Source organism: Colletotrichum aenigma, assembly GCF_013390185.1.
Source record: "Colletotrichum aenigma strain Cg56 chromosome Unknown KSG_Cg56_contig08, whole genome shotgun sequence".
NCBI classification, from domain to species: Eukaryota; Fungi; Ascomycota; class Sordariomycetes; order Glomerellales; family Glomerellaceae; genus Colletotrichum; species Colletotrichum aenigma.
The window spans coordinates 2,815,578-2,839,898 of NW_023500914.1; the positions used below are offsets into that span (position 1 = coordinate 2,815,578).

General features: G+C 54.8%; 5 protein-coding genes across 5 annotated transcripts; 2 read left to right on the forward strand and 3 right to left on the reverse strand.

Annotated features, from left to right (window-relative positions):
- Positions 1-1,168: 1,168 nt before the first annotated feature.
- CGCA056_v012246 (Protein atp12) lies at positions 1,169-2,372 on the reverse strand (the record flags this gene model as incomplete). The annotated part of the gene is made up of 2 exons (XM_037327490.1): positions 1,169-1,950; positions 2,024-2,372. The coding sequence occupies 2 exons, from the start codon at positions 2,370-2,372 to the stop codon at positions 1,169-1,171; spliced, it is 1,131 nt and encodes a 376-aa protein (XP_037174643.1).
- A 415-nt stretch (positions 2,373-2,787) lies between these two features.
- On the reverse strand, positions 2,788-6,158 carry EFR3 (the record flags this gene model as incomplete). Its single annotated transcript, XM_037327491.1, has 2 exons — positions 2,788-5,887; positions 5,944-6,158. 2 exons carry the CDS (start codon positions 6,156-6,158, stop codon positions 2,788-2,790), a joined length of 3,315 nt encoding a protein of 1,104 aa, XP_037174645.1.
- A 5,280-nt stretch (positions 6,159-11,438) lies between these two features.
- On the forward strand, positions 11,439-13,284 carry SAP2-0 (Candidapepsin-2; the record flags this gene model as incomplete). The annotated part of the gene is made up of 3 exons (XM_037327492.1): positions 11,439-11,655; positions 11,715-12,276; positions 12,339-13,284. The coding sequence occupies 3 exons, from the start codon at positions 11,439-11,441 to the stop codon at positions 13,282-13,284; spliced, it is 1,725 nt and encodes a 574-aa protein (XP_037174784.1).
- Positions 13,285-14,632: 1,348 nt separating this feature from the next.
- CGCA056_v012249 (uncharacterized protein) lies at positions 14,633-16,934 on the reverse strand (the record flags this gene model as incomplete). Its single annotated transcript, XM_037327493.1, has 6 exons — positions 14,633-14,854; positions 14,906-15,100; positions 15,151-15,428; positions 15,488-16,513; positions 16,567-16,694; positions 16,744-16,934. 6 exons carry the CDS (start codon positions 16,932-16,934, stop codon positions 14,633-14,635), a joined length of 2,040 nt encoding a protein of 679 aa, XP_037174787.1.
- Positions 16,935-21,782: 4,848 nt separating this feature from the next.
- Positions 21,783-23,800, forward strand: AFT1-1 (Acyl-CoA ligase AFT1-1; the record flags this gene model as incomplete). The annotated part of the gene is made up of 6 exons (XM_037327494.1): positions 21,783-21,825; positions 21,891-22,126; positions 22,189-22,554; positions 22,610-22,867; positions 22,917-23,079; positions 23,130-23,800. The coding sequence occupies 6 exons, from the start codon at positions 21,783-21,785 to the stop codon at positions 23,798-23,800; spliced, it is 1,737 nt and encodes a 578-aa protein (XP_037174255.1).
- Positions 23,801-24,321: the final 521 nt, after the last annotated feature.

Here is a 24,321-nt window from a genome sequence, read left to right on the forward strand (position 1 = left end):
ACCTACTGTACATTCTTTGACTGCTTCGGGGCAGTTGTTCCCAGGCGGGAGGAGTTCACGGGATTTTGGGGTTTTGCTTTTCATGCACCGCTGCTTCTGGTTGACTCCGGTCTTGGTTTCGCAATGATTCCACGTATTCATGACGAAACAACCTTCGCTTTAATTCCCCCCGCGCTTTTTGATTTTGATTCTCCTTTTTCTTTTCTCTGCGCATGGACTTTTCTGATGATACACTACAATCACGACCAGTTCTGCTTGCTCCTTTGGCCGTGGACACGTACGAAAGCAAGATGGGGCGCGACAAGGTCTATTTTATTCTCTTAAGATGGGTGGATGAATTGGCAAAGTTGGCATACGTGCCTGCTTTTTAACGCTGCTTCTTTTCTTTCCTTTCTCTAAAATAATGTACAATATTTTTGTGCGGTTCTACGCTTCCCGCAGTTTTACTTGTTCCGAGAGTGCTTGTTTCGGACGTTGGTCAAGACGAAGAAAATTTCAAGGCAAAAAAGACGAGACGTTTTGATGATCGAGACGGGCGAGCTGGCTCGGAAACAAAAAGGGGAGAGATGAAATGCAAAGGGGATCAATAGGAGTCTTCCTTTTTCTTCTCGGTTGATTTTCTGTTTTGAGAGAGTTTTACTACCTTTTTTTGTTGCAACAAGTCGGACCTAGCGGCTCGAGGGAGCTGGTGGTGGGCTTTTAGGGATTGATCAATGACGAGACGATTGTTATCCTGAATGTTGTGATAGTGATGTGTGCCCTCATTGCAGTTTTGCGTATGCTGACATCGGCTGCGTGTCGACCTGTGAAGACTCGTAGGCAGGCATGGGAGATGTGACGTGGGCCTCGGGGTGCGGGTAACTGACCTCCAGTTCACCTTTGACCACCCCACGCCATAAAGGGTGGCAAGTGCCCAAGACTCCCAACAACCGAGTTGGAATAAGCGGCTGTGAATATGCCCAGTATGGTAGAACCAGTATGCCAGCTGACACAGAGATCGTGGTTATCCTCTCAAGCGCCCCAGTCCGAAACCTAGCGCTGTCGATACTTTTTCCCCTCATGCTTCCCTTGGAGTATTTCTTTTGTCATGTCCACTTTTGTCAATTACTCCCACCAGCCCTAAACGAGCTGCTTCTGATGTACAATTCTATTTTCTTTTATTCATCCCTCACTTGCGGTTCGTGCCAGAGACAAGCAGGACAACGCTGCCCAACTGCCTTCTCAGATCCTCCTTCTCAACATCGTGCGTGTCCTCGACCTCGCCCCACGAGCCAGTCTGCCACGACACCTCCAAACTGCTCGCTGTCGCAGCCTCCTCGACCCCGAACCGCTCCACCCCGTCCACCCGGCCCGCGTTCGGCCCCTCGCTCCACTCCACAACCAACCGCGCCGCCCCGATCAGGCTCTTGCCCGCCAGCACAGCCCTCTCCAGCCCGGCAATCTCCCACGCGTCCAGGCCCATGACCCAGCCCTGCACGACCTCCCGCACGCCCTCGGCCTGCGGCTGGGGCATGATGGCATCCCCGTCCAGCACGGGGCCGATCTCGATGCCGGGCCAGACGTGCGTGGTGAGGAACCCGACGACGGCCTCGGCGGTGCGCTTCTGCACGTCGCGCAGGCTCTCGCCGGCCTCGTTGCGCGTGTCCGTCGCGCCCGGCGGCGGCGCCCAGCACAGCAGGCTGTCCGTGTCGAGGTAGCGCATGACGGTCGTCGCGATCTGCTGGCGGATGGCGGCGGGGCCGGCGTCGTCGGCGGCGATGTCGAGCGCGCGGCAGACCAGCGAGGTCAGCGGGATCAGGTGCTGCTTCGTCGCCTGCTGCGCGGAGGTGAGGAGGTCCCACTCGATTGCGAGGGCCGAGGCGAGGTGCTGCTTCGAAGGGGGCAGGCGGACGATGGCTTTCGTGACGGGGTGGCGGAGGGGGCGGGCGTCGAGATGGATTTGGAGGGCGCCTGTTGGATCATATTGTTAGAAGCCGCCTCTCTCTCTCGATCTAGAGTCCGGGGAAGAAGAATGCATGCGTACCGTCAACCTCGTGCACACTAACATCGTTCCAGAACCTCCTCTTCAGCCCAGCAGCCCTGGCCGCCGCTCCTCCGGCCTTGGCGTCCGCCGCGGCGCGGATGTTGGTCGCCTGCTTCAGCATCTCGGCCTGCCTCCTCCTGCGCTCCACGCGCGCGCGCAGCTCCGCGGTGCGGTCGTCTTCGGCGGTGGGCGGCGCCGGCGGCGGTCCCGTGCCGACTACGGGGGCGACCTCGGCGGGCTTGAGAGGGGTCGTCGAGATTGCGCGGAGGCATTGTCGTCCCGCCAAGGGCGAGCTGCTGCTGCTGCCGGCTGCGAGCAGGCGCAGAGGTAGGCGTGCTGTCGGCTTCATTGTATGTGTATTTTGCGACACCCGCACCGAGGGAAGTTGGAGTGTGGTGTAGAAACTGTTGAAGCTACGGCGCGCAATGTACAACTGGACGTCAATCATTTTTTGGTAGCTTCGCGGCGATTTCCGCCCGTGAACAGGGGTCTGATTGGCTGCATGCATGGGTGACATCAGACGGGAACTAGCTCGGACGATGAGTTCGGTGAGCGATCGGTGTACGAGACTGAAAGGCAGTGCTACCGTCGTTATCGTCCATGATTGTCGGAGCATACCCTCACGTTCAATTTAACAGAGCCAATTTTGAACAATGCTTCTTATAGCTACGCTTCTTAAAGCTGCAAACACTCGGCATCGCGCCTCGCTAAACTTCTACGCCCAGGTGTAGTAGTAATACAAATTTTGAACTCGCCCCAATCCATTAGTAAGGCGGCTTCGTCACATTCCCCAAGCTGAGCTCCCCTGCTCGGCTGTCAATCCCATTAAGAAGCTCGTGCAAATCCATTCCTCCTCCCGAAACCATCGACATGTCTCCTCTATTTGACCCGTGATACAGACTATCACCGCCCCTGCTGCTTAGATCCCTCCTTGCCGGCTTCACCGCATAATCCTGGATGGATATCGAAGAAGTGAGCCCGCCGATGTGCCCTGGTAGTGGCGGCACTGGCGGCACCTCCTCGCCTTCATTCTGCTCATACAGCGGGTTGGAGTTTAGTGGCCCGCCCTTGCTTGACTGCGACGCCGATCGTGTGCGGCCTAGCGATGCCCCACCGCCGTTTTCTCCCTGTGAAGTCGCCGGGTTGAAGCTGAGCTCAGATGGCGTGAAGTCGTAGCTGACCATGCTGTCGCTATCACTGTCATGGTGCAGCCCGGCCGAGGTGCCTATTGGTGTCGCTGGTACTTGCCCTGTGAGAATAGCCTTGAGCTGGTCGACGGACGCGACAATGCCCCTGCTAGAATCAGAGGGAGACGGCGACACACCACTGCGGACACTGCTCTTGCGCAGCTTGCTCATGGGAGACAAGCCACCGTGTGTCTGTGCGGTGTTTGGACGCAGGCCTTGCTGGCTGCCAGCCGGTGAGGAAGCCCCCGTGTGGCCGTTAGCGCCATTGACCGTCAAGTGTCGGTTGGTTCCCATAGTGCCGGTCTTTGAGCCAGCCAACGACTCCGACTTGCTTCCCGCTTGGAGGGCCAGCATCGCCGACTCTTTCGACCATTCCGCTAGCATGTGCTCGCGAAACACTGTGGGCAACTCGTTTCCAGGAACAGCAGGAACTGTGCTAAGCGACGAACTAAGGATCGGATGAGAAAAGTTGCGTCCGGGAGATTGAGGTGGGCTAGATGGTGGTGAAATACTGGTGTCGATGTAGCTTGCAGCAATGCTCTCAACGAGTGATGTTCGGTCATCGAATGGCAAGAGGGCTTCTGACTCGACCTCGTTGGCAGGCATCTTGGTGAGCGACGTGGGCACGCCTGGAGTGATAGTCTCCATTGGTGGTGGCGGGATGGCAACGCCCTCGGTCCAAAAGTGCTTGCTGCGGCGTCGAATGACCTCGTTCGTAATCGCACGACCGACAACGGAGTTTTCAATGTCGAATCGTTCGGTAACGGCCCAGAAGTACCCATGGGCGAGACTGCCAAGGCGTACCTTCTGCACAGGTGTCTCAGCGTCGGGAATGTCTTCCTGCAGACGGAAAACCATGGGCAATCCGTACTGAACTGCATTAACGCCCAGTCGGATTACCAACTTGTTTAGGAGCACATGCAGCAGAACCATATCGTAGTCGTAGTCAACGTACTGCAACGCATTGTCGTAGATGGCGATATGGAGAAGCTGCAGGAAGTGCGAGCGATGCCGGGAAGGCTTGTCTCGGTTGTTGGAAGCGCTGGAGGCAGCCCGCTGAGCGGCGCTGCCGGGTTGGAGCTCGCGGCTATTCTTCAATGACGATCGGTGGTGCTGAGCGTTCTCATCCCGAGCCTTCAAGTCTGCCGCTGTGGTTTCTCGGTCGAGCCATGTTAACAGCGCATCAACATACGCCTTCCTGACCTCGCCATCCGGGTCGCGCAGGAGCCACTGCGTGTTTTCCCATGTTTGGATGGGAACCTTATTTCTTGACAGATTCAGGTTGCCAGACATCTGTGCCCTCGGGTTGGCCACAAGAAGAATGTTCTTGATGGCCTTCAAGGCCGCGGTCTTGGCCACATTGCGTGAGAGGTATGTCTCAAGATGCGAAGTTTGGCTCCCGTTTGCGTCATCCTGTGAAACTGGCTCGGCGTTCTCTCCCTGGGGCGACGAATTGGCGCTTGAAGGCTTGGAAGGCTTCAGTCGCAGTAGAATCGTCGAGATCATGTCTGAAATCTGATCCGCGTAATAAACGTGTGTTGCCAAGTCCCCAATGCACGACTGGATGCGGTCAAGCAGTTCCCGCCTTTGAGCAGCGACTTCTGCAGAAGCCTGAGGCGAGGAAGGTGGCCCTCCGTCGATCTCTGCTTCCCCCTTACTGAGCCCTCCAGGTAGTTGGATGAGCTTCTTCATGTGCTGAATCAGACCCAGCAAGACATCCATTGCGCTGAGTCCGATGAGATTGACGTCGGACCGCAGCAAAGAACCAATCATGGCGGTCAAGACCAGATGAATCTTGAGATTGTCGTCCTTCACGGGGGCCTTTACAAGATGATCCAAAGCCGTCACCAAGATAACATAACGGTCCTGTACCGGCGCCCACCGTGCAACGGTGTCGTAAACACTGATTGCCCACCCGTGATCCTTGGCGGATTTCTCGTCTGTCTTGACAACGGAGTCGCCATTTGCAACACGTTTCTCGATGAACTGGAAAAGAGCGGCCGTGGCGGAGTGGATTTGCGGTCGGTTGGGCGTGATGAAGATCTGCTTCAAGCACTGCAAGGCGAGCACACCAACATCCTCTTCGGCGAGCTTGTCGACGTCCATGGCCGTTCCTGTCAAGGCAATGGGGTTTGCCTCGCCTGTTTCGCCAGTCCCTTGAGTCGCAACGCTCGTCCTACGGCGAAGCTTTTCTGTTTGGACCTTCTCCTCCATCCGTATCCGCCCAAGTATGGTCTCCAGAAGCTCGTCATCGTCCCACCACAGATTGTCCAGTATGACGGGAACAATAACATCAAACTGACGGCCAGTAACAGATGATAACGCCTCAGATGAGGACACGCTCCTGATTGCTTCCAAGCCAGCGTTCCTCCACCGCATCAGCACGGGTTTGCTGGAGGCTCCCTTTCCAGGGTTTTGGCGGGTGGAGGCGAGGGAGGCATAAGTGCGGACGATGGATTCGTATTGGGCGAGATAGGCTTGGTCGGCGAAGGAAGACGACGTATCGTGGTTCTCGCAGAAGGCTTCGAAAGTAGGAATAGATGATTCGACCATGGTTATATCCTTGGAGCCGAGGATGAGGTCGAGAATTTTCAACACATTGGGAGCGACGAGTGGCAGGTCCTTCGGGGCCTTTTCGATCAAGGCCGTAAGGATTCGCAGAGTCACTTGAACATTTCTGAGCGAGAAACGGTCAGCAAAGGGCTCATATCTCGAAAGTCACAGGGGGCGAACCCGATGCGCTGACGCCAGACATCGCTGGCTGTCTTTTTCTCCAGAAAGGACCCAATCTTCTGGATTTTGGAGCGGCGCGAAGTAGCATAGAACAGCAAGTAGCTCAGCTCGCTGGAATTAGGCTTGACATCAACAGCGCCCTTTGTCGTCCGCGGATAGCACTTCAGGACCAAGACCTGATGCTTCGGGCGACATTTTTGCTGGATCGCGTTCATGGCGTCGGGGGGCTCGGGGCCCGGAGAGCAAGGGAAGTCGAGGAAAGACTACCTGGTGGCTGGTAGCAGCGTGTGGCAGCGAAAAAGCATCGAGGTTGAATATAGCTATTTGGAGGCGGCGCGTCAAGATCTTGAAAGGAGAATCGGACGTCGGCGTCGTCGGTTAGGATCGCGAAAAGCAAGGAAGGAGTAAGGCATTGGAGAAAATAAGGTGGAAGCTGGCGTAAGTAGAACCAGCGGCGGGCGAAGGAAGGGTGTGGCAGACAAGACACCCGACAGAAGCAGATTCCAGTCAAGGTCTAGCCAAGCCAAGCCAACACAGGGGACGACGAGTCGGACCGGGGGTGTGAGCGTGGGTAGATTGAAGCGTGCTGGGTTCCGTATGAGAGGAAAGGCACCAAGAGGCCCCGGGTGGATAAAGGGAAAAAAAATTAGGGACGTGGCTGGCCTGTGAAAATCGCGCTTCCCAGGTCGTGGAGGACATGGGTGGTGAGGGTGACAGTGGTGCAGGTCAGCAGCGAGAGGTGCCACGGGGCGGGAGCGCTTGCCGGACGGACTGCGGACTGACGACTGCAGCACACTGGAGCTGGAGGTGGGTGCTGGACAATGGGCCGAGATGGCGGGCGACGTGAGCTTGCTGTTGTTTTCCACCTTACGGCAAAGTTCCTACTGATGATACCTTGGACCGACCTACCCACAATACCACCCTCCAATCCTGCGATTGTCGTCATCACCCAGCTCCATCGTCCTGCTATTGGCCAGTTGAGTCACAAATCAAATGATCGGAAAAGGTTGACTCTCTCATTTCATTCCATCTCAAGATCGAGTCTCCAACCATGTTCTGGTCACCTAATGAAGAGGCCTAATGAAAAGGAGAAAACGCTGAAAACAAAAATGCAGCTGGAACACATGCTCAGACAAGCGTTGGCTACGCTGCAGGTGCCAGAGACTACCTATGCCTGAAGAAATGCACATGGCGCGGTGCCCTGGTCTCGTGTATCTGAGTCTCAAGCATGTGCGAAAGAAAGACGCGATGCGACGTAGAGAGGGAGACATTCACCTGTATGGCTGCAAAGATGGCAATGATTAATCTCGGGGAGCCGTCCCAGCGTCCGATGCACCGGCTCGCAGCGGAAACGCGCGTTTGCTTAGTCGCACGTCCAGCACGGAGGGAGTCTGGGATTCCCACCACTCGGTCGCCCCTTTGGGGGCTAGCGTGGCCCGGTCTGAACTTCGAATCTCCTATCCCTGCAGCCCTGTGCTGGGAGAGGGGCAAAAGGGGTTTGGGGGATTCCCACAGCGTACCCGTATCGGCGTATCCAGACCTCATTACGATGGACGGGGCTGCAAGATTTGGGGTAGGTAGGGGAGCACTATCGAAGGCTATTGCGGAATGCCCAATTTGCCGAACCGGTATCTTGTGTCGATATTACGATGGCCACCTTCGCCAAACAATACGAGACAAAGGACCAAAGAATGGAAGTCAGGTATCGACAAAATCGCCAGAGAAGCAATCCATGCCTTGCCATTTCCACCCGGCAGGATTGGCAAGGTGGCCTGAACAGCTGAAGAGAAAGCTGCAATGCTACCACACCAGAGCTGTCTGACACCAACGAGCATGATGCTGTGCGAAACCAAGAACAGGCACACCTCCCTTCGCCTCACCATGCCTGACCATCCATTGCGGTTGTCGCTTGCCGTTTCTCCAACTTGATGCAGATGCATGTACAAATACTTTGCCGCCCCCCTTGACTGTCATTGGGCACCCGTTTCATCGCCGCTATGCCCTGCCCTGGCATGCACTGAGACCTGCTGCCGACGAACTCACGACGCGGCGGCGGCCCCAGTTGCTTGGGGCCAAACATACAGCGATCCTCCCTCTATTTTGGGCGTTCCGGTTCTCTCTGCCAGGTGTTTGGGAGTCGAGCGTTACGTTTGGAAAAGTCTGGGACGGGTAAATGCCTGGGATGATCCCGCCTGTTCGGACTGCACTTCATACAGGTGCTCAGACGCATCTACACAGGCTCTGTCATGGCCTCCGCTTGTTCTCCGGGCCAGGCAGCCTCCGAAGCAGCTTACCTCCGTAAAGCCGCCTTAGCTCATTTCAGGTAGACCTGCAGCGCTGCAGAAGTTCGTTTTTCCCTTTTGTTCTTCCCTCTTTTTCATATGAATGAGATGAGGCATTTCGCAACGCGGTGAAGGTATGGCCGAGTAGGTTGTCGGCAATGGAAGGTCTGTGCAGACAGGAAAGGGCCGGGCATGTTGCGTCGAAGCGTTCAACCGAGTGCTTCTTTCCTTCCTTGCACCTGTCACCACCTCCCCTCCTGCTGCATTCTGCAAGCCTCACATCAGGCACCTGCCCATCGTCCAATTGTTCACGAAGGCAGTCACCGCCGTCTCGTCCCATGTCGTCAGCATCCCGTCCCATCCAAGGCATCCCGCCCCCACGCCCGCGCATCGCTAGCACAATCTGCGCATTCCCAACTGTTCCAGCAGCTTAGCTCTGCCACATGGGCCTCTTCTCGTCCATTTTCTTCTCCCCTTCTTCTCAACATGTGTCCCTATCGCCTTCCCACCTTTCCTCGTTACTGAGACCTGCAGCTGCCACGCCTCATTGATCAATCATTCAAATCCCAAATCCATCGGAGTAGCGGCGGTGCCACAGCTCCTCTGGTTGACAGCAGCCCTCGATTCTTCGCTCGCATCTTGGCATGTGAAGTCCTTTCCCCCCTCACCACATGACATTCCAGCCCCTCAACCCCTCTAATGATGACAACTCACCACAAGCCTCCACTTCGACCCGGATTTCCCCCGGATTATTCTCTCAACCGGCCAGCTGCTCAGCTCTAACACGTTTCCTTCGCTTGAGCATAGAACGCTGTTCCCGCCCTCTCCAGCCCGACTCAACCCACTTCATGCCATCGCCTACATGTAGGTGGGTGTCAACAGGAGCGTTTTAGGAAGCAGACCACATGAAATGGTCCTGTTCGAGCCTGCTCGAGGCATCTCCCACCGTCTCCACGACCAATCATCCATCGATCCGATCTGCGTGTGTGCCACTTCTCCGCATCCCCCGCTCTCTCCGGGATCATTGCATCTCCGATGATCCCGATGCGGCCGATCACCCGGGGCGCCGTTCGTGGACACCAAATTGCAGGCGGCCAGCTGACATGCCGAGTTCATACGTGACCTCGGGCGGCTAGGTTGTCCATTATGTACCGTTCTCGTCGCCTGCCCAGTGGCCCTCCATCATAACCATTCTTTCCGAACACTTTCCTTGACAGCTGGGTTGAGCTCTCACTCAGCTGACAAAACATAGGTCTATCAAGGATTACACGGCACCTTGAGGCACCGCATGGTCACCGTGTAATGGCTGCTGCTACGATGTGCGAAGCTATCTCAGCAAATCTCATCACACGGCGAGCAATATCGTCACAACGGCCGTAAATTACTCGAGCGCCCTCTCATTCTGCTTTCGCCAAGACGTCGCCGTCCTGATCTCAACGTGTCCGCCTCCACGCGCCAGAGGGGCACACCAAGGACGCCGCTGGCGACAACGTCGAGGACAGAAACGGCACAGACGCAAAGTTCCGCCGCCGTGGTTCCAAGCCACATGGCATTCTTCAAGCCTAAGGAGGCTATCTAGAGCTTCCGATGGCTAGCATTAGTGTCCATGATCGGCTATCGTTGCCGTCTCTGCGATTTATCCGACAGCATGGTCAGGATTATTGAGCGAAAGACATCGCTCTAATAAACGGACAAGCACAAGTAGGTCATCAAGCAAGTGTTTGGCTTTGCGGCGCAAGGTTCCGAAGACAACTCTCTAGCAGAGATGAAGTCGTGTCAGTCATAGCATAGCTGATTGGTCCCTGGTTCAATGCAACGCACCCCGGACAACTCAACTTTGAGTGGATCCCATTGCCGATCCCACTTCGATCTCTCTGGAAGGTGTAGTCCACCGAGCTCACCGAATCAGAAAAGTTGGGACGGACGATTCGGACACGAACACCCCCCATACAAATATGGTTGATGGACAAGTGCCGGCGGGGGTACCCAATGGTTGCCGCTATTACAAGTGTCGCTGCGTACGGAGTTTGCTCCGGGCTAGGCAGAGGCTCACGGTCTCTTCAACGACACCAAGTGGATTCACTTCTAGCATGTTTTCATCAGTTGCGATAGTCCCGCACGTATCGACTTGAGCGTGCCGGCGATAGAATCGTCTCCACGTGTCGTCCAGTAGCCAGGCTCGACTGTTTTCTACTCCCGCACTTCCGTGTAACCATGCAATATCGGTCTTCCCAGAAGTCTGGCCAACGGCCAACAGCGTGTCCCAATGACGGCTTGAATCCCAATATCCAGGTATTCTTCTGACGATACCTGTTGCCAAGAAACTTAGTAGGCGGTGTGCGCGTAGCCAATGGGGGCTGCCATGAGGAGGCCGTTGCTTGCCGCGTTCGGGAGGGTGTCTCACATTCCAGACATGGCTGTCTGTTCCTGTCAATCGAAAACCTCGTCGAAGCCGAAGAGGACGATCACTTTGACCAGAATTGGCTCCAATTGGGCTTGAGGATCTCAAGAAGACCCAGTGCTTACAGACCCTATCTGTCAATATGTCTGAGTGTGTCGGCCAGAACCTCGCGTGGCTGGCGCAACGCATGGAGTAGATCGCATGCAGAAGGCTCCGGAGCAGGCACGTTGGCTTGTGGATATCCGCCCTGCTGGGACCGTCTAATACGGAAGTGATGGACGTCCAGAATTACTTGGCCACGCGGCTGAAGAACTACCGAAAGTGATCTGGCCAAGGGACGGAAGACTTGGAGTGAGGACGGAGGCCAAAGAGAGAGCCGCATGCAGTTGTATCGAGAAGGAAACGGCGATGACGACAGGCCATCTCTTTATCGACCTTTGAGCCCCAAGCAACGCCAACCACCCTTAGTGCGAGCGCGGGTCGAGGACCGGCTGCAGCCTCACCCTTCTCGCCCGTCGACCAACAACAGGCAACCCCACCGCCGATTACCACCAACACAGCCAGACCTGTCCCGTCTGGTCCAAGCTGAGCGCTCTAGAAGCTGGCAATCCGGGGTGGCGCCTCATTCTTATTTTCTTATTTTTATTTGACTTGCAGCTCTTCCCTTCCCTTTTTGATAGCCTTGTCTCCTCAGGGTTTTCATCGCCTTCAATCTTTAAAAGGGATCTTCTCACCTTCCCTTCTCCAGCTTCGCAATCCCAGGATTCCGCCACAGTCAACCAGAAAAATTATTCATCCTCGCGTCGCCCAGGATGAAGTCTGGAAGCCTCGTCGCCGTCGTCGGCGCCGCTGCGGTGACCTCGGTCGCTGCCTTCTCCTTGCCCTTTCACTTCGGCCGCCGCACCGTCCAGGGCCACGGATATCTCAGCATTCCGGTCAACGAGGTCAAGCCCGACATGAGCGAGTTGTCTAAGCGCGATGCTTTCGAGGTTCTCATCAACAATCGCCAGTTCTACTATTCAATGGACAGTGAGTATCACTAGGGTCCTTCCTCTTAGGAACTCGACTAACGAAAATCCACTTCATAGTCATGATGGGTACTCCGGGTCAGAAGGTTACGGTCCTTCTAGACACCGGCTCCTCAGAGCTCTGGGTCAACCCCGACTGCAGCACCGCTTCCACTGCCAGCCAGGCCCGTCAGTGCTCCGCCGCCGGCCAGTATGTCCCCCGTAACAGCAAGACCCCGCCCATCGGTCCCTTCGATTCCCGGAAGCTCAACTACGGCGACCCTTCTCAGCCGTCAACCCAGACCAGCGCCGAGATCGCCTACTACAGCGACACCATCGGCCTCGGCTCCGGCACTGTCCTCAACCAGACCTTCGGGGTCGTCACCAAGAGTAGCGGCATAGCAACCGGCATCCTTGGCCTCGCCCCCGACCTGCGCAGCGGCTACGCTCCTGGCAAGCCCTACAGCCTGGTTCTAAATAGCCTCAAGGATCAGGGCGTCATCAACGTGCGCGCCTTCTCCCTCGATTTGCGTCACGCCGGCTCGGACACTGGTGCTCTCATCTTTGGCGGTGTTGACAAGGGAAAGTACATCGGTAAGCTCGAGAACGTCCCCCTCATCGCCGGTTCGCGCAACGAGCCTCGGTAAGTTTCATTCCCTTTGCCAAAAGTTATTCCGTGTGATTCTCTCATCTAACGAACCCCAGCCTTGCCGTCACGCTTGGTGGACTGGGTCTCTCCCTGCCCAACGCCCAGGCCAAGACGTACACCATCTCCGACGACGACAAGAACGTGATGCTCGACTCCGGCACCACGCTCACCCGCCTCCATCCCTCCCTCGCGAACCCCATTCTCGCAGACCTCAAGGCCACATCCGATAGCGACGGATACTGGGTCGCCGACTGCAACCTGCGCACCCCGCCCCTGTCCAACGGCGGCAGCGACGCCTACGTCACCTTCCAGTTCGGCCGCAAGGTGCTCCGCGTGCCCCTCAGCGACTTCATCCTCGACATCGGCCCCAAGACGGGCGTCTGCTACGTCGGCCTCGTCACTACCAGCGACCAGCAGATCCTCGGCGACAGCGTCCTGCGCGCGGGCTACTTCGTCTTCGACTGGGACAACCAGGCCGTCCACATCGCGCAGGCCTCGAACTGCGGCAAGGAGCAGATCATCACCCTCGGCAAGGGCGCGAGCCCCGTCCCGGACTCGGCCGTTGGGCTCTGCGAGGGTCCCTCGGGCGACGTCGACAGCAGCAGTGGAGGCTCAACGACAGTAAGTACCACTACCACCGCCAAGCTTCAAGTATCGACCGGACCCATCGACGCCCACGATACTTCCTTTTCAATCTCCTTTACTTTGCCGACCTACGGGCCTGTCACGCCTACTGCTTCTGCCTCTGTCTCTGCCACTACCACTGCTGCTGCGACTGCTCAAGAAACCTCAAAGACGTTGACACCTTCTTCTCAGACGACCTCCTCCTCCGGCACCGGCACCGGTACGCAAGGCACATCCTCGTCCACCACCTCCTCGAGCGACACGCACTCCGCGGCTTTCTCCTGGGCCTCTGACTCCAGAGACCTTTGTCTCCTCCTCGGCAGCCTCATGACGTTGGCGGCTGTCCTCTGGAATGTCCAAGACCCTTTCTTTGGATAAATGCTTTCATTGAGCTTTATTCTTTCCTTCAACTTGCTCTTGGGTGGCTTCTTTGCTTGCAAATTTCTGGGGTCGAAAAAGAGCATGGCTTGGCATGGTTTGCTTTGATTGAATGAACTGATTGCATATGAGACTCGAAAAAAGGGCAGATCGGGTTCTCTTGGTAACGCATGCATGCATTGGGAGGAGTGTGGAATCTTTTCTTGGCATTGGGGGTAGGGTAGGGGACTGACTGCATTGGGATAGCCTGGATTTGTTGCGCCTGAGCTGGTTCAGCCTGGGACCTTTTCTTCTCCCTTTTTCTTCGCTTCCACGACCCGTTATGATACCCATGAAGACGAACAGTGGCTTTCTGTAGCATAGGCAGGCAGCCTTACTCGAATAACGATTACTTCACATCATATCTGCTTTGCTGCCCTTCATCTAACTGAACCCATTCGACTCAATCCATTCAGCTAAGTCAAAGTCAAACAGCCAAAACCTCCCCTCTCAGTGGGGTTTACCCCCAGGAAGCGCCGCCTACATAACAAGGTCTCTCTTCTCTCCTCATCATTTTCTGTTCAGGGTCTAGAATCGGAGAATTCGCCGAGACACCAGCCAAACCCCTTCCGGCTGTGCGGGCAGTAAGCAACCCAATAAGCTGGATTCAGCCAACAACGACGACCCCGTAGGAAGAAGGCTGGCTACCTTCACCCGTCTCGCTACTCTCGCCGAGTGGAAAGTACCGGTAGCTTGGGCACCGGAGCGCTCCTCTTACGGCTAGAGCTCAAGTTTAAACAAGCTGCCTCCCTCTCTCGGCACCACGTCTCCCGACAAGGTGGAGAGGACCTGGGTCTGTGGGCGGTGAATCCCGCCAGAGACATTTGTCTCAACGCTCAGCTTTGATTTTTTGCCAACTTCCTAGTTCCGTCGCCACGTGTGGCCGGGTTTAACACAAACCTGTTTGCATCGAGAGGCTCAGGCCTACTTTAATGGCAAACGGGAGCTCGGGCATTCTTTCTTCTTGCGAGAGACACTGTAGATACTGTCCGGGCAGCTGGGTTTGTGTGAAAATCAGATTGCACTACTAAACGAACTAACTTTTGGGTATCTAGCTAAGAGCAAAGTGTTCAAATGCCACTTGAAAAGAGCCGCAAAGGACGGCAGAGCTATGCTATAATGTGAAGAGCAAGGTAATTTGTCGTGAAATGTGGCCGATATATCGTCTCCAATGACGAAGTCTCTCCTCACGAATGCACCAGCCCCCCACGCCAAGCTCTTTTGTAAACGCAAACACAAACGCAGAAACCGCAAAACTCAAAGTACGCCTCGTCGTTCCATCTTCTCGGGACCATCGTCTTCATCGCGTTTAAGCCTTGGTCTTAGCTTTCTTGTTGGCGGCAGTGACGCCGGCCTCGTCGTTGGCACGCTTCCTAGACTGGGAAGGCTTGGGGTAGTCCCAGTCGGCCGGGAGGTCAGGCAGGATGCTCTTCTGAATGGCATCGGCCCGCTTCTCTTCATCCAGCGTGTCAAGGACGATGTTACGAGACGTCAGAGCGAAGCGACGCATACCCTTGGGGTCGACCGAGTGCTACAGAAAAGTTAGATGGAAGTCTTCACAAAAAGGGAAGGGCAGTCAAACCTCGTAAGCCTGATGGATGCGAGTTCCGTGCATCACCACCATATCTCCGTGGCGGACAGGGAACTTGAGGCAGGGAAGGTTGTCCTTCTTGACTCCCATGTACTTCTTCTTGGAGCGGAAGAGCATCTGCGCAGGGCTGCCCAGAGAGAGAGTGGCCACTGTAGGGCCCAGGGTGTCTTCACCATCGTCGTGGAACTGCCATCGCATTAGCCGCAAGAAGAATGAATCCATCTTGAAATACTTACGCTGATTCTGTCCTGCTCCATGTATCCCAGAGACAGCACCTCGTTGAAGTCGACAAACTCCTCAGACATGGTTCCGCATCGAACCGCGTTCATGTTTGCCTCTCGGAATGAGGCGTTGGTCTTGTCGACAGTGATTCTGCCAGCCCATTGCATCCGCTTGAGGGCACCAATGATGGAGTTGGGCGCATCACTGAAAGGCTTCGAAGCGACTGCAACAGCGAACTTGTAGGGAGCACCCCAGTTCTGCATGAAGTGGCGAGTGAGCTTCTCGCTCGGGTCTGCAATGTGTTAGCTCAGTTCTAGTCAGGAAGTTCTGATCAGAAGGGAAAATGCTTACGGTTAGGGTGGATGGCAGGCTTTCGCTGAAGGCCAAAGTTGTCCGTGGCTGTCTCATGGAGAAGGTTGAGCCACATGTCGTCCGGGCCGCCCACTTCGGCGTTGATGGCCCTGGTCGAACGGAAGACGGTAACAGATCCAAGAACTACTGAGTTCTTGATGGGATCAGGAAGGAGATACTGCTCGGCGGTGTATCCATTCGCAGTGTAGGTCTTCTGCAAGATCTGAGGGGTGGCAGTCCAAGGCTTTGAGAAGACCATTTTGGAAGTACGATCTTCCTCGGCGTGAACATGGCTCAAAGGGTAAGGTGCAGGCTTAGCATCCAAGACGAAGTCGCAGTCTGAGGCCTCGTAAGCCCAGCCTGTCCAAAACTTGCGTCTCGAGCAGCAGCCACACTTGGGGCAGACCATGCCAACCCGCATGTACTTCTCCGTTCCCATGGAGCCGTTCGCCGCTGTGCCAGGAAGGTTGGGCTTCAAGAGGAATCCAGCTGGGAGGACATTATTGGTTCGCTCCTGAAGAAAGTTCTCTGAGTAAGTCAGAGACTCCTTGACGACACCAGCGGGGAACTCGAAGTAAGCCTCGCAGGTCTTGTTGAGGCAAGTCCATCCATCAGCAAAGATCGTCTTGCTACCCACATGGCAATGTCTACACCAGGCCAAGTGAGCGGCGCAGGGCGAGGCGAAGGTAAGATCTTGAACTCTGATGTTGGAGGCGAAAACAAACGCTGCGTCGCATCTGCCATTCAGACAAGTCCAGGCCTGAGAGAAGATCTGGTTGGAATCGGTGTTGCAGTTCGTGCATGTGCGCGGCATCTGAGGGAAACCAGGGGTCAAAGCAGTTGGCTGAGCCTCGGGTTCCCACCAAGATGGCGTGCTCCGGTCTGTCTTCTCGAGCCGAATCTTCCAGATAGAAACACCTTCGGAGGTGCTGATGTCAATCTCAGACCAGATGTCGGTGATGGAGAAGAAGTCCAGCACATTGTAGACATGATTGGGCTTGAAAGATGTCAGAGGATACTGGTCACCTGCTAAGGCATTAGTAAATGGTTCAGACAGACTGGGGAGACTGGCTACTTACCAAGAATGACAGCGATAGGCAGATACTGCTCCTTGGCAGCGACAGCAGCCTTGACAAGACCCTCAGTAGCTGCGCCAGACTCAGTTCGAACGTAGACTCCATCGTCATTCTTCTTCCGTCCACCTCCGCTGATGTCATGTTAGCGTATTTTCTGGAAGGACGATGGTGATGATTTACATAGTGGTGATGACGACCTCAGCACTAAGCATGTCACGCACAGAGACATGCTTGTTGATCAGAATGCCTCGGGCGATCTTTGAGTTGGTGTACATGCTGCTCTCGTGCGCCTTGTAGTAGCCCACGCTGTCGCAAAGAGCCTGGCGGTTGTCGGCCCAGACCGGGGCTGTCTTGGAAGAAAGTACCGCCATTGTTGAATGAGAGTGACGGTGAAGATGAGTGCACAAGGGGGTTGGTTGGTGGGAAGAGGTCTCCGGACGTCAACCTCAAGTATATATAGCAGTCCTCAGCTGTCTAGATTGACATGCAGAGAGGCGTGCAACGTATCCTTGGAATTGATCGCTTTGGGAGGAAGGGTGCTCCAGTGACAGAGAAAAGGTCGTAGCAGCTTCAGGGTGCTGGTTGAGCCTAGAATGTCTGAGGTTAGCAGGCTGATGAGACACTGATCGAAATGTGGAGGAGGTCGAGGGCTTGAGGTGTGGTAAGGTGAAAGAACACGCACTGGGTCAGGTACTGGCAAAGGGTGTGGAGGGGTCGTGGGTGGAGGAGGTTGAAGGTGAGCAGAACGCGCAAAGTGGGGAGGTGGAAGTGTGGAAGAAGGTTTGAAGAACAGCAGGAAAGAACGAGCAGTTCGGTTGGGAACTTCGAAGGAGACGGATGAACGAGGGAAGACGCGCTGGGAGTGGTTGTTTCGAAGCTTCCAGAGGCCAGAACAATGAAGTTTCCGAAGGAAGGCGCGTCCAGGGTGTGAAAATCTGGGCACGGCTTCGTTCTTAGGAAAGATAAGGTCGTTCTTGCAACTTCTGACGCGACAAAAGGGTGAAAGGGGGGCAAAGAAAGAACGAGGGATGGGAAGGGATGGGTAGGGATTAGGAAGGTGCGCGGGGACCAGGAGGAAAACTTACCTTGACGTCAGAGACTTGGGTGTTGAACTTTAGTGATGGTAGGTTGGTACTGTATGATGTTGGATTGTAAAAGAAGGGTTGGAAGAAGTCATGTGGTGGTTGTCGTGGTAGAGGATTAAAAGGAGGGAGGGGTGAGGAGATGTGAGGGTGCCTTTATAGACGGTAGAAGGGACTCTGAAGGGGTCACGTGGGTGGGGGTGACGGGCAGAACAGGAAAGACCGCGCTTGGTCGTTCTAAGTAGGAGGGGGGCAGGAAGAAGGCTAACCTCAACGTTAGAGACCCAAGTATCAAAAGACTTTGTGTGAGTGTCAGTACTGTGTTATATTAGGTTGTGAAAAATGAATTGGAAGAGAGGTTCCTAGTGACTGGCAATGAGGATGTGGCTGTGGTTGTGGAGGAAGAAAGGAGGGAGGGGTGAGAAGATGTGAGGGTGCCTTTATAGACGGTAGAAGGGACTCTAAAGAAGTCACGTGGATGGTGGTGATGGGCAGCACAGGAAAGACCGCTTGATAGTTCTTGAAGGATTCAACCTGTTATGAAAGAGGGCATAAGGCATGAACGGAAAGGACTCTGAAGGACTCTGAAGGACTCTGAAGGACTCTGAAGGACTCTGAAGGACTCTGCGGGAGTCACATGGGGAGAACATACAGCGCGGGAAAGACCGCACTTGATTGTTCTTACTGGATATAATGCAGTAGGAAAAAGGGCAAGAGGCAAGGCTAGGAAGAATGAACCAGATTAAGGTATAAGAAAGGGGCAATGTACTCACCTTGTGATAGATAAAGGAGAAAAAACTTGTCTGGTGATGGTGGTGGTGGTGGTTTGGTAGAGGAAAAGAATTAGGAGGGGTCTGGAGCTGAGCGTACCTTTAAATGGTGAGGCTCTAGAAGGGTCACGTGGGTATATGCGCAGCACAGGAAAGACCCCAATCGTTCTTGCAGGATGCAACACAATAGCACTGAGGGTAGGCACGAGCAGGCATAAGATGACAGAGAGCACAAGATTTCACCTTAAGGACTAGGAGTAGCTGGGCATCTTCGCGATATACGACGCAATGGGGAAGGGAATGAAGGAAAAGGACAGAGAAGGGGGACAGAGAAGGGGGACGACGAGCAAAGGGGACAACGAGGAAAGGGACCGACGAGGAAAGGGACCGACGAGGAAAGGGACCGACGAGGAAAGGGGACGACGAAGATGAGAATAACAGCAAGGATTTTGAATTTCTAAGGTACTAATCTTAATTGAATCTTAAAGCCTTAGTTGTACCATAAGCAGGTTGTGATAATTGGAGAAGAAGGATGTTAGCGGCGGTGGTGTGTGGAGAAGACTGAGGAGGGTTGGTTGTAACGCAAAGGAAGCTTCGGAGGGAGTCATGTGGGTGTAAATCATGCAGCTTCGATATTGGGAGAGGCTGACCCTGCGGGGAAAAGACGGCAACACAAGGTGTTGTTGAATTGGGAATGGATAATGACTGTGAGCGAGCCACGATCTGGGAGGTAGAACGGGAGATAACGCCAAAATGCACGTTCTCATTTAAAAAAAATATCGATGTCTTCTTACAACCCAAATGACGGAAAGATGCAGGTGGGAGAAACCCCGTCTTAAGCTCGATATGCTGGAATGCCTTCAGGACATAAGCAGGTCCTTCTTACTGCGTGAAAGAATGAACATACACAAATGCAAGAGAGCCAGCATGATCTACATCAAGATGATCGGGAGAGGCAGCGTTCGCTTATGTTACCATAGAGAACTGGGTGCCATGCCCGCTAATGTGAACTAGAGTAAACACGAGACAGGAATAAGGAGGAGATTCCAAATTAAATGTCCAAAAAGCGAAGAGGGAGAGAGCTTAAGTGTCCATAAATATCATGTGACGCTCTTGATGCCCGCTTCGACATACCATGCTGGTCTCGCTACGTTGTGGAATGTGAAAAGGGTCAAATGCAGGACGAGGTACAACACACCGAAGTTGCTGGAGGCCAGCAGTATCGGGTTAGCTGGTTGGTTTCACGTGCTGGGGTTGATCGACTCGGGATGGACAAGATGAAGAGACATTGGATGCTGAAGCTTTTTCTTTTGTGAAAAAGTAGTGCTTTTAATGTGCCTAGGGCACTGAAAATTGCGACAGACTCTCATGACACTTAGCACAAAGCCGGTATCAGAGAAATGAGGCCTCGGGGAGCAAATGGCCTGACTGCCGGCGTCTTCGCGATTCCATGCCTGTGGCACGTCCTTGGCAAGGGACAGCAAAGTGTGCAAACATGAGAAACAGACCTAGAGAGAGGTAAATGGGAGCATTGGTGTTGTTGAATTTGAACTGTTAGGCGCCTACCTTGTAGATTGACTTGCTGCCACTGTGTGGACGAATAGCACAGGCCGGAGAGGATACGTCGACGCTCTGGGAGAGTTACAGAGGGAAAACTTTCAGTCCCGAGTCGTGTCTACTTCCTAGCGCTTCTAGGAAATCACGATGGAGGCACAAGGCATTGCCATTAGCAGCAGCAATAGAACTAGACAAGCAGGGCCGTCAATCTTGCGCAGACCCTAGGACTGCTTGTTTCTCGCGATGACTTGACGTTGAACGTGGGTTGCAATGATGACTCAGACAGGTGCGACAAAGACCACCACTGTAAAGAAGGTTTTGAACAATGAACCTGATTGGCTTCGCAACCATGTGATGGCGCCGTTGATTGTTGACTAGCTCTCAGCATGGCCAAACATAACGATTAAAACACCGGTCAAAAGCTTGAGGTGCTGGGCCGAGAAGCCAGGAGTAATCAAGGTGCTGCTTCGGCTTGGATGTTATTTCGGGCATCGCTCTTTGGAAAATAGGCGGCGTCCGTTCCGCTTCTTCAGAGCTGCATGGCGAGAATCGCCCATGACTCTGCCAAAGTTGATGATGTTGCCGGCCCATGGGTCTCCGCATGAACCGCCCCACGAATGGTCGCGTCGCCCCGTAATGATGCAGAAGGAGAGCGGTATTCTTGCGCGGCCCACAAGATGAGATTGGCAAGAATCCGGGGCCGCGGCGGGAATCAATTCCGCGCCGGAGATCCAAACAATTGACTTCCGGGGTGAGCCGTGGGTCTCGGTTGACGAATGACCCTTGGGTATCGGCATCTCTGTGGCCTCGGAAGAATCTCGGTTAGGGGGGCTAGCCGTTTCCTTGGCAGTTGGGGAAGAGCCCCTCGGTCCCCGCTGGCTAAGCTGCGCGCAACGGTAAAGCAGAGCTGTACATCAACGCCGAGCTGCCACTTCAGCAATGCCGTTAACCAAGGCCCGACCGGATGAGACCTCTTCCCAAGCGCCCTATTTCTAAGAAGTCGGTCACCAGAAGCCATGCGCTGTTTGATTGCGACATGGATCATGAGTAGGCAGAGTTTAGAGCTATGGGAAGCTCATCGCCGGTGAGCCAATGACGGCCAGGATTGGATGCTGACGCTGCACCTTCGGCTCCTGACATCGGATCGCATCTAGGCCCAGCTGCCGTTAACGCGTTAGCAATTTAGCCACCGAGATCGTCGAAAATGACGGCCGGGGGCATGGTCACAATGACTCGGGAACCTTCCTTTCCCAGCGCTAGACAGGAAAGGACAGGACGGCAAGATGCCGCACTACCACGCCGCCCTCTCTGCCGAGGTGAATCAAGTCGCACCTGCGTGGGGAGAAATGCGGAGAAGTGGGGGAAGCTATCTTTCTCCAAGTCTTGGACGTTCTGCATCTGGCTGCCGTAGCTGCAAGAAGCAGGGGGCTTTCGACGGGGTGCCGTCACAGTTGCCCAGGGCACAGCTGCGCAATGGCGAAAGGGATCTAAACTCGGTCCAGCCCCCCGGCAAGCGGAGGCAGAAAAGGGAGGGCCCTTGGGTAATGGGAGGACCTAGCTGCCGTTCTCTGCCACTTTGCTGTCATTTTTGTTTTCCGTCAAACAAAGCCGGCAGTGAGCTCTTCTCTTCACCGAGCCTCGTGTCCACTTTTTTGGTTCATTCAAAAGTCCCCAAGAACCCCCCATTTTCTGGAGCTGGTATTGACATTCTCACGATCGGACTTGCTACGTGTTTGACAGGAGCTCTCATAGTCGCGACCTCTTTTCCACTCGGTATTTTCATTCCAGCTAGGAAGATTCATCACTCAAGATGGTTTTCACGTCGCCAAGTTGGGTCCCCAAGCTGCCCATCGGTAAGACAAGCCCGCCAGCCATCCACGCCGTTGCGATGCGGCCAATGCTCATTCTTTCTCCACAGATCCTCCCGATTCAATCACAATCGGCGAGTTCATGAACAATGAGCAATACGGTCGCTATCCTCTCGCCAAAGCCAGAAACCCCTACACCTGCGGTTTGTCCGGCAGATCGTACACAGCATCCGAGGTGAAACAGCGAACCGATTACTTGGCGCGGGCGATCTCCAAAAAGCTCGAGTTCGCACCAAACGAGGGCACAGAGTGGGACAAGGTTGTTGCTCTCTTCTCCCTCAACACCGTAAGTTGACCTGCTGCAAAATCCCAGGCGACTCCAAACAGCTGTGGCTGACATGTTCACAGATCGATTACATTCCTTTCACACACGCCGTCCACCGCCTGTCGGGCATAGTAACCCCGGCCAGTGCCGCGTACTCGGCTCAAGAATTTGAGCACCAGCTGCGATCGTCCAACGCCAAGGCTATCTTCACATGTATCCCGCTGCTCGAGACTGCGCTCAAGGCAGCCAAGGCAGTCAACATCCCCAATGACCGCATCTTCTTGTTGCCAGTTCCTGGCGTTGACCAGAAGACACCGTACGCCACCGTGGAAGACCTCATTCAAGAGGGCAAGTCGCTACCTGAATTGGAGCCTCTGAAATGGGTCAAGGGACAAGGCGCACGACAGGTCGCATACTTGTGCTACTCAAGTGGTACATCTGGTTTGCCTGTAAGTGAAGCTTGGCGAGTGTGGATACTTCTGGCTCAACTAACACCGACTTCAGAAAGCCGTCATGATCTCACACCGAAACGTCATTGCGAACGTCATTCAGTTCAGAACATACGAGTCCGTCGCCAGGAAAGAGCTCGGTATTGAGACACAAGCTGGCTTGGGCCTGCTGCCCTTCAGCCACATCTACGGTCTGGTGGTTGTCGCGCACTGCGGTACCTACCGTGGAGATGGGATCATCGTTCTCCCCAAGTTCGAGCTGAAGCAGTTCCTTGCTGCCGTCCAAAAGTTTAAGATCAATTGTTTACCAGTCGTAAGTTCATCGTCGCCCGGGTTTTAGCGCCGATGTCTAATTTGGATAGGTACCACCGATTGTGATCCAGGTTATTCGCAACCAGGAGTTGTGCAGCAAATACGATCTCAGCAGCGTGCGCTTTGTGTACACAGGCGCAGCACCGCTTGGCGCCGAGACTGTCGAGGAGCTTAAGAAGCAATACCCGAAGTGGAATGTCGGCCAAGGTTATGGTAAAGCTGTCCTCACCCGCAATATGGGGCTGTAGACTGACAAGTGATAGGCATGACCGAGACCTGCACTGTCGTTTGCACGACATCTGAAATCGATATCGACGTTGGCTCTTCAGGATCCCTTGTCCCAGGTACCCGCGGAAAGATTGTCGACCCTACGACGGGCGAAGAGATCACAGAATATAACAAGCCCGGCGAGCTGCTCGTGCAGAGCCCCTCCGTGGTCTTGGGCTACCTCCACAACGAGCGCGCCAACGCCGAGACCTTTGTCTGGCACGAGGATGGTCGTTGGATCCGTACTGGTGATGAGGTCCTTGTGCGCAAGTCGGCTGCGGGCAATGAGCATCTTGTCATTGTCGACCGTATTAAGGAGCTTATTAAGGTGAAGGGCCACCAGGTTGCTCCGGCCGAACTCGAGGCGCACCTCCTTACCCACCCGGCCGTGTCCGACTGCGCTGTTATTCAAGTCCCCGACGAGCGGGCCGGCGAGGTGCCAAAGGCCTATGTCGTCCGCGCCGCTTCATACGCCAGCAAGCATGAAGCCCAGGTCGCGGCCGATATCTGCAAGCACGTCGAGGAGCACAAGGCGCGGCACAAGTGGCTCAAGGGCGGTGTCGAGTTCGTCGATATCATCCCCAAGAGCCCCAGTGGCAAGATCCTGCGCAGGTTGCTACGTGACCGGGAGAGAGATGCTAGAAAGGCCAAGGGCCCTAAGCTCTGAGGGCCTGTGATTTCATACGACGGACTGGAGTGTTTAGATGGGTATGATTGATGCGAGGCTATCACCTAGACAGACAGGCGCATCATGTTTGGATCATGTTATACGCGGTCTATGCTTATATTTAGCGATTACTGCCAACTACTCACTGTGCTGTTTCTGCTGAATGCGAGTTCAGATTGGCGGTTCCGAAACCACGTGCGTCCGAGCCCCTTGCTTCCCGTGAACTGTCAGCAAGCGCCGGAAGTCGAACAGAAAACAAGGTACATTGCTGAACGACGCTGAGCTTATTTCTTTCGGCCAGGCCGTTTTCCAACACCGGAACTTAAAATGCGAAAACACCATTCGTCATCAACTCTGATCGTCAATCGCACTAAAGTCCTCGAGACTCGCCAACCGAACCCCATAGGCTCCACGAGCCTCAATGCTTAGTATTCTTAGCATCCCTCCTCAGCCGACGATCCAAAACACCAAGCCACCAGAAAGTCGCAGGAGGCGTAAACAAGCCCTGGACCGATCATCAA